The 13,421-nt window shown below is 36.0% G+C and overlaps 1 protein-coding gene across 1 annotated transcript in view; it reads right to left on the bottom strand.

The window, feature by feature from the left end:
* Positions 1 to 13,421, bottom strand: part of COL24A1 (collagen type XXIV alpha 1 chain) — a 395,306-nt gene that overhangs the window by 210,667 nt on the left and 171,218 nt on the right. The window contains exon 25 of the mRNA XM_045980771.1: positions 12,454 to 12,498. Coding sequence (XP_045836727.1) covers positions 12,454 to 12,498 — 45 coding nt within the window. The remainder of the gene's footprint in view (positions 1 to 12,453; positions 12,499 to 13,421) is intronic.

Here is a 13,421-nt window from a genome sequence, read left to right as displayed (position 1 = left end):
TATAGATTCTTAGCCTCTTTGGTTAGGTTTATTCCTAGGTATCTTATAGTTTTGGGTGCAATTGTAAATGGAATTGACCCCTTAATTTCTCTTTCTTCTGTCTTGTTGTTGGTGTACAGAAATGCAACTGATTTCTGTGCATTGATTTTATATCCTGACACTTTACTGAATTCCTGTACAGGTTCTAGCAGTTTTGGAGTGGAGTCTTTTGGGTTTTCCACATATAGTATCATATCATCTGTGAAGAGTGATAGTTTGACTTCTTCTTTGCCGATTTGGATGCCTTTAATTTCTTTTTGTTGTCTGATTGCTGAGGCTAGGACTTCTAGTACTATGTTGAATAGCAGTGGTGATAATGGACATCCCTGCTGTGTTCCTGACCATAACAGAAAAGCTTTCAGTTTTTCTCCATTGAGAATGATATTTGCGGTGGGTTTTTCATAGATGGCTTTGATAATATTGAGGTATATGCCCTCTATCCCTAGACTTTGAAGAGTTTTGATCAGGAAGGGATGCTGTACTTTGTCAAATGCTTTTTCAGCATCTATTGAGAGTATCATATGGTTCTTGTTCTTTCTTTTATTAATGTGTTGTATCACATTGATTGATTTGCGGATGTTGAACCAACCTTGCAGCCCTGGAATAAATCCCACTTGGTCGTGGTGAATAATCCTTTTAATGTACTGTTGAATCCTATTAGCTAGTATTTTGGTGAGAATTTTTGCATCTGTGTTCATCAAGGATATTGGTCTGTAGTTCTCTTTTTTAGTGGGATCCTTGTCTGGTTTTGGGATCAAGGTGATGCTGGCCTCATAAAATGAGTTTGGAAGTTTTCCTTCCATTTCTATTTTTTGGAACAGTTTCAGGAGAATAGGAATTAGTTCTTCTTTAAATGTTTGGTAGAATACCCCTGGGAAGCCGTCTGGCCCTGGGCTTTTGTTTGTTTGGAGATTTTTGATGACTGTTTCAATCTCCTTACTGGTTATGGGTCTGTTCCGGTTTTCTATTTCTTCCTGGTTCAGTTGTGGTAGTTTATATGTCTCTAGGAATGCATCCATTTCTTCCAGATTGTCAAATTTGTTGGCGTAGAGTTGCTCATAGTATGTTCTTATAATTGTCTGTATTTCTTTGGTGTCAGTTGTGATCTCTCCTCTTTCATTTATGATTTTATTATTTGGGTCCTTTCTCTTTTCTTTTTGATAAGTCTGGCCAGGAGTTTATCAATCTTATTGATTCTTTCAAAGAACCAGCTCCTAGTTTCATTTATTTTTTCTATTGTTTTTTTGGTTTCTATTTCATTGATTTCTGCTCTGATCTTTATGATTTCTCTTAAAAGGGGCCAAATTTTATTAGTTCTTATAACCAGCAGGTTTTAAAACCTGGAATTTTAAAAATCGGTGGGCTCAGCTCTGGGAGAGCCCAGAAGGTAAGAGGAAACTAAATCCCATCCTTAAAGAGATCACAGGACAAACAGGTACACACCACAGATACAGCACTGAAACAGCAGTTTGAAAGATGCCTTGGGACCTGTAAGCAGGAGAGTAGTTTACTCATTTTGGAGAGCGTCTAAGGACAGAGATCACAGGAAGACCATCCAGAAACAAAGGAGCTGGCAGGCACTGTCTCCATCCCTGCCCCCTCACCCCAGCATAAACACACTGCCACCTGGGGGAATCAGCACAGTGCCAGAATTTACTACCTAATAGCTTATACCAAGCCCCATCCCTTCAGCAGGTGGGGCTTCAGGGGATCTGCCCTTTTCAGTTACCCTTGCCCAAGTATCCCAGCAGTAGTTCCCTTCCCCTAGAAGACCAGCACTAAACTTGCCAACACCATGTCTCCTGACCAGTGCACTTTGTGGATCAACCCAGGCCAGTCCCAGTCCCAGCAACTGCAGCAGCAGGTCTCATTTTGCAAGCAGACTGGCGGACACCATGCTAAAACTGTGTGCCCCACACCAGCCTGGCTGGTCCCAGCAGTGGCAGCAAGTCCCTGCCAATACACTCACAAGCCTGTCCAAAGTAGTGCTACAAGCCTGGCAGCACTCAAATAGCTCCCTCAGGGGCCAGGACCACTTCAAAGTGACTACCACCCTGAGGTGAAGGAAAGATAATCACACCAGACCAGATCGATTTAACAGATATACTCAGAACATTCCATCCTAAAACAACAAAATACACATTCTTTTCAAGATCACACAGAGAACATTCTCCAGAATAGATCATATATTAGGCCATAAAACAAGTCTCAAAAAATTCAAAATGATTGAAGTCATACCATGCATCTTTTCTGACCCCAATGCTATGAAACTAGAACTTCTTTCCAGAAAAAGTCTGGAAATAGCATAAATATATGGAGTTTAAAGAATATGCTCAAAGAATGAGTCAACTGAAAAACTGGAGAAATCAAAAATTACATGGAGAAAAATGAAAATGAAAACACAATGGTCCAAAATCTTTGAGATACTCTAAAAGCCATTCTAAGAGGGAAGTATATACAGGCCTACCCAAGGAGTAAAAAGCATCTCAAATAAACAACCTAAACTTGCACATAAAGAGCCACAAAAAGAACAAAGAAAACCCTAAACCAGCAGAAGGTAGGAAATAATAAAGATCAGAGCAGAAATAAATGATATAGGAACTCAAAAACAATAAAACAGATCAATGAAAATAAGAACCGGTTCTTTGAAAAGATTAAGAAAACTGATAAAACTTTAGGCAGACTCACACACACAAAAGAAAGAGAAACAGAGGAGTCAAATAAAATCAGAATGAAAGAGAAGAAATAATAAGCAACACCACAGAAATATGAAGGATTGTAATAGAACATTATGAAAAATTATATGCCAACAAACTGGACAACCTGGAAGAGATGGAAAAATTCATAGAAACATATAACCTACCAAAACTGAAGCAGAAATAGCAAATTTGAACAGACTGATTATCAGCAATTAAATTGAATTAGTAATCAAAACACTTCCAACAAACAAAAGTCCAGGACCAGAAGGCTTCACAGATGAATTTCATTAAACATGAAAGCAAAGCTAATACCTGTTCTCAAATTTTTCCAAAGAATAGAAGAGGAAAAAAAAAACTTCAAATTCATTCTATGAGACCAACATCCCTGATACCAAAAGCATATAAAGACACTATCAAAAAAGAGAACTACAGGCCAATAACTCTGATGAACATAGATGCAAAAATCCTCAGCAAAATCTTAGGCAAACTGAACCCAACAATACATTAAAAAAATCATTCACCACTATCAAGTGGGATTTATTCCCAGGCTGCAATGGTGGTTCAGTATTCACAAATCAATCAATGTGTACATCACATCAACAAGAGAAAAGAGCAGAAGCATATGATCATTTCAGTAGATGCAGAAAAAACATTTGACAAAGTACAAGATCCATTCATGATAAAAACCCTTAATAAAGTAAGTTTAGAGGGACCATACCTCAACATAATAAGGCCTTATATGAACAACCCACAGCTAACATCAAACTCGATGAGGAAAAACTGAGAGTTTTATTTTCCCTAAGGTCAGGAATAAGACAAGGATGTTCACTCTTACTATTGTTATTCAATGTAGTATTGGAAGCCCCAGCCATAGAAATCAGACAAAAAAGGAACAAAAAACATCCAAATTGGTAAGGAAGAAGTAAAACTTTCACTATTTGGAAATGACATTATACTATATATATAGAAAACCAGAAAGACTCCACCAAAAAATTAGTAGAGTTAATAAATGAATTTATTAGTAGAACTAGTTAGTAGAACTAGTAAATGAATTTGGTAAGGTTGCAGATACAAAATCAATGTACAGAAATTCACTGCACTTCTATACACTAATAATGAAGTAGCAGAAGGAAAAGTTAAGAAGCAATCTCATAGCCCAGATATGGACTCTCAACTCTATGGTCAAATAATCTTCGACAGAACAGGAAAAAAATATACAGTGGAAAAAAGACAGTCTCTTCAATAAATGGTGCTGGGAAAACTGGATAGCTATATGTAGAAGAATGAAATTCGACCATTCTCTTATCCTGCACACAAAGATAAACTCGAAATGGATAAAAGACCTCAACGTGAGACAGGAATCCATCAGAATCCTAGAGGAGAACATAGGCAGTAACCTCTTCGATATCAGCCACAGCAACTTCTTTCAAGATATGTCTCCAAAGACAAAGGAAACAAAAGCGAAAATGAACTTTTGGGACTTCATCAAGATCAAAAGCTTCTGCACAGCAAAGGAAACAGTCAACAAAACAAAAAGGCAACCCACGGAATGGGAGAAGATATTTGCAAATGACAGTGCAGACAAAAGGTTGATATCCAGGATCTACAAAGAACTCCTCAAACTCAACACACACAAAACAGATAATCATACAAAAAATGGGCAGAAGATATGAACAGACACTTCTCCAATGAAGACATACAAATGGCTATCAGACATGTGAAAAAATGCTCATCATCACTAGCCATCAGGGAGATTCAAATTAAAACCACATTGAGATATCACCTTATACCAGTTAGAATGGCCAAAATTAGCAAGGCAGGAAACAACGTGTGTTGGAGAGGATGTGGAGAAAGGGGAACCCTCTTACACTGTTGGTGGGAATGCAAGTTAGTGCAGCCACTTTGGAGAACAGTGTGGAGATTCCTGAAGAAATTAAAAATAGAGCTTCCCTATGACCCTGCAATTGCACTGCTGGGTATTTACCCCAAAGATACAGATGTAGTGAAAAGAAAAAGAACCAAGATGCCCTTCGACGGACGAATGGATAAGGAAGATGTGGTCCATATACACTATGGAGTATTATGCCTCCATCAGAAAGGACGAATACCCAACTTTTGTAGCAACATGGACGGGACTGGAAGAGATTATGCTGAGCGAAATAAGTCAAGCAGAGAGAGTCAAGTATCATATGGTTTCACTTATTTGTGGAGCATAACAAATAACATGGAGGACATGGGGAGATGGAGAGGAGAAGGGAGTTGAGGGAAAGTGGAAGGGGAGGTGAACCATGAGAGACTATGGACTCTGAAAAACAACCAGAGGGTTTTGAAGGGGCGGGGGGGGGGGGGGCTGGGAGGTTGGGGAACCAGGTGGTGGATAATAGGGAGGAGCACTGGGTGTGGTGCAAAAACAATGAATACTGTTACGCTGAAAAGAAATAAAAAAAAAGAAGCAATCTCATGTACAATTGTACCAAAAATAATAAAATAGCTAGGAATAAACTTAATCAAAGAGGTGAAAGATCTGTACTCTAAGAACTATGAAACACTGATGAAAAAATTGAAGACAACACAAACAAATGGAAAGATGTTCCATGTTCATGGATTGGAAGAATAAATATTGGAAGAATAAATATTGCTATACTAAGCAAAAGCAATCATTTAAGGCAATCCCTATCAAAATACCAACAGTATTTTTCACAGAACTAAACCAAACAATCCTAAAATTTGTATGGATCCACAAAAGACTCCAAAGAGCTAAAGCAGTCTTAAGAAACAAAAACAGAACTGGAGAGATCACAATTCTGGACTTCAAGTTGTATTAGAAATCTATAGTAATCAAAACGGCATGGTACTAGCATAATAACAGACACATAGATCAATAGGACTGTGGGAGGCTGTGATAAGGCTTGAGAGGAGGACCAAACCAGGCCCTGACTCGTGTCTCCTTTAAAGTCCGAATAGCCTAACAAAAGGCTTAGGATGGAAAAGTTGAGTAGCACTGAGAAAGGGTCTGTGCTATGTGTTGTGCGCTCGCCAATGTGACTTCCCACATGTTTACTAGTTAAATGAGAGCAATTTGGTTGGGGTCATAAACACTTAACTGTTCCTTGCTGTTCCAGCACAGCTCATAAATCACTTTCAGGTTTGCTGTTACTTCTTGTATCAATACGGGACAATTGTACTAACATCAGCCATTGCCTGCAGGTGCACCTCGTTCGTTTCTCACTAGTTCTCACAAGAAACTAAAGGGTCTGTAATTAGACCTTGAGAAGTAGGTAATGGGGATGTCCGGAGGTTTTTTGTGCAGGTAGCAAAGTCTTTTGTAACCAGCTGAAAATAGTTACTGTTGGGTATATAATGCCTCACTGCCCTGAATAAAGTCGGCATTGTTGGACATCCTCCTCAGTGCTCCTCCTGCCCCCATCTCTTTGTCTCTGAACTTCTTTTCACCATCCTCTTACCCTCATGTTCCTGGTCGATTTGTCGCGCTGGCCGCGACAAGGACAGACTAAAAAACCCAGAAATAAACCTATAATTATATAGTCAATTAATCTTTGACAAAGGAGGCAAGAACATGCAATATGAAAAAGACAGTCTCTTCAACAAATGTTGAAAAAACTGGACAGGTACTTGCAAAAGAATGAAATTGAACAACTTTCTTACACCATACACAAAAACAAACTCAAAATGGATTAAAGACCTAAATATGAGGCCTGAAAACATAAAAATCTTAGAGGAGAACACAGGCAGTAATTTCTCTATCAGCAGTAGAGAATTTTTTTCTAGAAATGTCTCCTGAGGCAAGGGTAACAAAAGCAAACATAAACTATTGGGCTACATCAACACAAAAAGCTTCTGCACAGCAAAGGAAATAATCAACAAATCTAAACAACCTCCTGAATAGAAGAAGATATTTGCAAATGACATATCCAATAAAGGGTTAGTATCCAAAAATATACACAACTCAACACCAAAAACCCAAATAGTCAAATTTTAAAATGGGTAGAAGTCATGAACAGACTTTTCTCCAAAGAAGACAACCAGATGGCCAAAAGACACATGAAAAGATGCTCAACAGCACTCACCATCAGAGAAATGCAAATTAAAACTACAAAGAGATATTACCTCACACCTGTCAGAATGGTTAAATCCAAAACACAAGAAACAACAAGTGTTGGTGAGGATGTGGAGAGAAAGGAACCTTCATGCACTGTTGGTGAGATTGCAATCTAGTATAGCTACTGTGGAAGACAGTATGAAGGTTCCTCAAAAAAGTACAGATAGAACTACCCTACAGTCCAGTGATCACACTACTAGGTATTTCCAAAGAATACAAAAACACTAACTCAAGAGGATATATGCACCCTATGTTTACTGCCCCATCAATTACAACAGCCAAATTATGGAAGCTGCCCTTGTGTCCACTGATAAATGAATGTATAAAGAAGAGGTGGTGTATATCTACAAGGGAATATTACTCAGCCAAAACAAAGAATCAAATCTTATCATTTGCAACAACATGGATGGAGTTAGAGAGTATCATGCTAGCGAAATAAGTCAGTCATAGAAAGGCTAACACCATATGCCTTCATTCATATGTGCAACTAAAGAAAAAAAATGAATAAAGGGGAAAAAAAAAAAAAGAGGGACAACCCAGAGACAGACTCAACAACAGAGAACCATCAGAAGTCTACCAGAAGGGAGGTCAGTGGGAGATGGGTGAAATAAGTGAAGGGGATTAGGAGTAACTTATCTTGATGAGCACTGAGTAATACATGGAACTGCTGAATCACTATATTGTACACCTGACACTAATATAACACTGTTTGTTAACAACACAGATAAAATAAAATGTAAAATAAAAAGAGAGAACAAGATAATAGGCCAACTTATAGAAAATAAAGACAGGATAAGTGATTTTTGATGTAGCTAAAAGAAACTTGGAATAGGAAATAGAAAATTCAGATATGAAACCCACATCCACTGCTTACTAACTGTATAAATTTGAACACTTCAATAAATTTCAATTTCCTCACTTCCAAAATGTCAGTAAGTTTTATCTTACTAGGGTTGTTTCAAGATTAAATGAGATAATCTCCAATAAATAGATTTCCTTCCTTTCATTTCCTCCTCTGACTCCACACCTCTATTTGCTCTTGAAGGAACTGGTTATAAACCAACTTAGAATCAACCATCAGAAGCTCTATGATTCTAAAGGTTTTGTAATGAGAAGTGGAATACCTGATTTTGAGGATTATCCATGGCCTTTCCTCTTCCTCTTCCTTTCTGCTCCTCAGTCATTTACTATACACTAGCACACCAGAGGGCAGGCAGAAAAACAGAGAGGACACAGTAGATTGCTTATGAAATTATGCTAAATTGATAAATTAAGGAATAAATGATATAAAGTCAAGTAGTTGAGTTCTACTTTAGGAGGTAAATCAATATGCCAGACTATAGGACACTCTTAATAATACCTTCAAGTAGAAAAGTTACAACTGAAACTTCATGTAGTCACTTTATGAAAAAAAATTCCAAATTTTATATTCAAAATAACAAACCAGAAAAGAATCCTGGGGGTCAATGCCAATCGTTTTCCAAAGACATCCCAGGTTTTCTGTTTTTGTTTTTGTTTTGTTTTGTTTGTTTTTCTACAGGAAAGGGCCTACATAGTTTTATTATATCAGGAATAAAGGAAATAGAAGTTATTATCCCCTTCATGAAGAAGGCTGTGGAACTGTTGCCTCTAAAATATTTAATCTAGTTCTGTTTGCTATAACAGCAGGAGGACATAATGAAACTGGAGGAGAGCCAGAGAAAAGAAGCCAAATTGGCAGGTGAGAGGAAGACCAGGAACATTTAAATTCTTAGAAAAGCTTCCTAGATTCTTAGAATTGGAATTATCCTTAGACATCATATATACTAATTTCTTATGCTTCCCAAATATCCCTCATCAATCATAAATAGTTATCAAAGGCCTACTATATGCTAGGGACTGATGAGGATCCTTCCCTTTTTTTTGCAGCCTATGTGCAAATTATCTCCTCAAATATATCTCATATGCATCCACTTCTCTTATATCCACTGCCATCGCCCTGGCCCAAGTCAACTTTCTTTCTCATTTAGGCTACCACAATGGCATTCTAACTGGTTACCCTCTTATACTCTAATCCTCATAACCATGTTCCAATTTACCAATCCATTGCCACCAGCATGACTGTGAAACACAAATTAAATCCTGTCATTGGCTTATATAGAATACTTCAATGATTTTCCATCTAATTCAGGATCAAGTCCAAAGCAATAAACATGGCCCCGAAAGAATTGGCTCCTGCCTCCTTTACTAATAGCCCCTCAGTTTGCTTTTCCCTTGGCTCACCAAAGTCTATCCACACTGGCTTTCTTTCAGTTCCTAAGACAGCCAAATGCTTTTCCATATAACAATAACCACCACCACCACCACCATTATAGCTAACATTGCTCGAGTTTTCAACTACCTGATTGGCTCTGTGATAAGTGCTTTAAGGACATTACCATGTCTAATCCTCACAAGAAACTCCATGAAACAGTTATTATTTTTATCCTTTTACTGTTGAGAAGTATTTATTTAGAGGATATTTAGAGAAATATTCAGAGAAATTAAGTAATTTCTCTGAAGCAAGATAAGTCCAAAGGTATTAAGTCTCCTATATTGCATATTCTAGGAATGTTCTTTCTCCTACTCTTCCCTAGCCAGATCATAGGTTGTAACTCGTATGTCATTTCCCCAAAACAGACCTCTCATTTTCTGATCTAAATTTGGAAACTCTGTCACAGTCCTTTAAACGTTTCCTTTTTAGAATATATCACAGTTTATAACTATGCATTTCTTTACACAGATTTATTTAAAATTTGTCAAACCTCCAACAGACTATAAATTTTATGAAGGATAATATGAATATAATATAAATATCTGCTGAATAAATGACTGAAGAAAATCATCCAAACCTTCTAAGAATGAGGTGTTGAATCACTCCATGGGAGAGTCTGAGTGTTAGAAATTCTACTAAAATATTTTTGCCTACAAAGGAAACTGTCCCCTTATAATGTCTATCCACGATCCTAATTCTGATCTCTTGATCAATACTAAAAAAATTAGATTATTTTCTCTTTTATATCTCTTCAAATATTTCAGCCTAGAAAGTTAAAGACAAAGAGGACTGGCTATTAAGGTGGGATAATTCCAGATTTGTTCATAAAAAAAAATAGTATGCTAGAGTGCAGAAGATGAGGGGTATCGTTTGGAATCACAGACTTTTTAGGGCACATGTATAGAAATTAATTACTTGCCTACAGCATATGAATGCAAAAAGTATATAGACATGAAATACAGATTGGGCCGCTGTGCTTGGCATGCTGTATTCACAAACTGGCTTCTAATTTTTATAGATCTAGAAAGACACAAAACTGGAGGAGGTCCAGTAAAGGCAATTAAAAGATGTACAAAAAGATTGGGAAAAGTAAAAACTAGCTATGCAAATACAACTAATCTTAGATATCCTCAAATTATAAGGCTGATGTCAGGAAGTGTGATCATATCTTCCTATATCTCTTATGAGTTTTGTTTTAAGAGAACTCTAGATTAGATGAACTATACTTATAAGATTTTGAAATTAATAACATGAAATAATAAAAATAATAATAAAATAATAGTAAATAAAATATTCTTTAGGCATTTTATATATTTTAAATTAACTCAATATCGCCACTGAAGTTTTTTTTTGTCTCCTATCCTGAATGAGAAAGATGGAACCTCAAAGATGAAAAGGCCCTCTTGTTTGATAATATATTTGATGCCTGAAATCTCTCTACAACTTGTAGTCCAAGTGGCTGCTAATTAACAGTAAACATCCTCAGCTATATTAAATGACTTGATGGTGGGGATCCTTAAATCATCACATACACTTTAAATATAACTTTGTCAGTTATACCTCAATAAAGGGTATGATACTTTAGATTTTCAGATTTAGATTTTGAGTTTGGATCTTAGGTTTAAAATCTCAATTCCAGAATTTTTTAGGTGTGTAACTTTGAACAGGTTACTTACTGTGCTTCAGTTTCCTCATTTCAAAAACTGGAATAACAAAATGTGTCTTTTAAAATTGTTTGAGAATTAAATGCAATGCCACAGTATTAAATATCACTTTGTATTATGCCTGGCACATAACAAATAAATGCTCAATAAAGGTTAATTTCCCTCTAATAACAGAAATCCACTATCTGCCAACACAGTCCGTTCCCACTTAGGAAACCGGGTTCTTATACGGTGTGGAACCAGTCCAATACTGCTAAGTAAATAACACTTAGAAGTTTAACATATGAGGTTATGTTAAGAAAAAATGCTCTTGGGGTGCCTGGGAGGCACAGTCGGTTTAGTGTCCGACTCTTGGTTTCAGCTCAGGTCCTGACCTCAGGATTGTGAGATCAAGCCCCACACCTGGCTCTGGGTTCAGCACTAAGTCGACTTCAGATTCTCTCTCCCATTCTTTCCGTCCCTCCCGCTCATGCCTTGCTCACTCTCATTCAAATAAATAAATAAATCTTAAAAAGAAAAGAAGATTGATATTTTAACTTTGGCTATTAATTCTAGTTTGTATATATTTCTTAGCAATTTGTCACTCAGAAATGGCAGAATTTAATCTCTTTGAATGATCTTAGAAAAATATGAGCTACAATTATATTTGAGAAGAATTCTTGAATAATCTAATTGATGTAAATGTTCCACTGGAATTACCCTTCTCAGTAAAAACAACAAAAAATTCTCCTTCTAGTTATTAAGGATTAATTGATGTGACAATGGTCTTTTAAGGCTAAATGGATTCTCTCCTTACTTTTATTAAGAATTAATGACAAAAAAATAAGAATATCAGAAATGTATTGCTGTTTTATCACAAGACCAGGAGAAACAATTCTTTGATTACTTAATATTGCAAACAATTTTTAAGAAAAGTTTATTTTTATTTAAGTCATAAGATCGGTTAGAAGGAATAGAATTTGTAGATTTAACCTATTAAATGGTACCACTTGCTTTGTGATAACCCAGCACACTTTGTAAATAAATTCACTTGCCTTGCATCAATGGAATTCATCACTTTATATATGCTATATGGGTTCATTTGTTAGAAAATATTTTAGCTGGTTTTCCCCAGCACAGAAAATAAAATTACTTCTAACATATCAGATTCAACTACAACACAAAGCCTCCTACTTGCACAGAAATGTAAACTTAAACAAGTCAAACTTTTTTTGAGGAAAGAAATTATAATATATTTTCTAATACTTCACCTCTTAGCTTGATCTTTCAAATCTAAAGAAAAATATTTTCAAGCTTACTAACTATTTTATGGCTTGGTAAGTTATAGCTTTTTAACAATGAAAAATCTTAAGATCAAATTTAGATTGAAATTGTCAAAACTAAAATTAAAGACCAAATATTAGAAACAAGAATGCTCCTGATATTACAAATATAATTTATATTGGACAAAAATATCAGTAACTCTATTTCCCTTCATTTCTCCCATACAGTAGATTTGTCACATCACAAGTAACTTGAAATTTTTAGAAGCTAAGAATTTTTTATTGTGAATTTTATTAAGCACAGATGATGGTTAACATGACTCCTAAAGAGGCTTACAGATGATGGTAAAAATGAAAGAGCATAAAATAAGCTTACTGTTTCACCAATCTTTCCAATGTTTCCTTGATCTCCTACTTCTCCCTGTTAATAAATAAAATAAAGCTGTAAAAATGATTATTTTCAAACAAGATCACTCATGACATTGTTTCCATTTTCGTTTAATGTAATTAGTCAAATTCCAAAAAAAAAAAAAGCAAAGAAAACCTTAGTTATTCAAAACTCTGTAACTGTTACAGTTTTTCTGTGGAACATAATCTTTCTGCTATTTTCTAAAGTGACACTCTTCTATTTATAACTTTTAATCACTTTTAAAACACTTTTGCAAGTAAAATTTTTAAAACGAAATATTTATTGAGGTGTATTCTGTAACAAGCAGAATGGTAGGTGTTGTGGAAGGTATTAAGAAGAAAAAAATAAAGGCTTTGTCCACAGAATTCTCTGTTTCAGGAGAAAAGATCTCAACACTGAATAGAGTAGAATACCCACCACAATTAAGAGGCAAGGAAGTTCAGAGGAGCACGTGTGCTGTGGGCTAGTACAGCTAGAGATGGCTTCACTGGGGAGGTAATGCATGTGTATAACCTTAACCACAGTCTCCAGTCCATAACGCTCTGAAAACTCAAAGGTTTTCAAAACTTGTTTGGTAGCCAACTTGGCCTAACCTGATTTTATTTGACAACAATGCTTTATCTGACCTGAGTGAGGCTATGTATAGTCTTATTTATTTTAATTAACTGAACACCCTTATATTTCACCACAGAAATATTAATATTTCTAATTATAGTGGGCTGTCCCATAGCCTGCTGGCAGTGTTAAGTAAAATGTAATATATTCACCATATTATCTTTTGAAAATCCAAACGTCAATGATTCCAAGTAATATATTATGAAACTATATTTGAGTTGGGCTCTGAAGAATAGGTGATATTTCACTGGTGATGAGAAAGATCTATTTTTGGTGTTGAGGGACAGCATGAGGGAAGGCCGAACAAAGGCATAGATTAA

Source organism: Meles meles, chromosome 1 (assembly GCF_922984935.1).
Source record: "Meles meles chromosome 1, mMelMel3.1 paternal haplotype, whole genome shotgun sequence".
NCBI lineage: Eukaryota > Metazoa > Chordata > Mammalia > Carnivora > Mustelidae > Meles > Meles meles.
The sequence above is the reverse complement of the archived record's forward strand: the minus strand, read 5'-3'. Positions and strand labels throughout refer to the sequence as shown.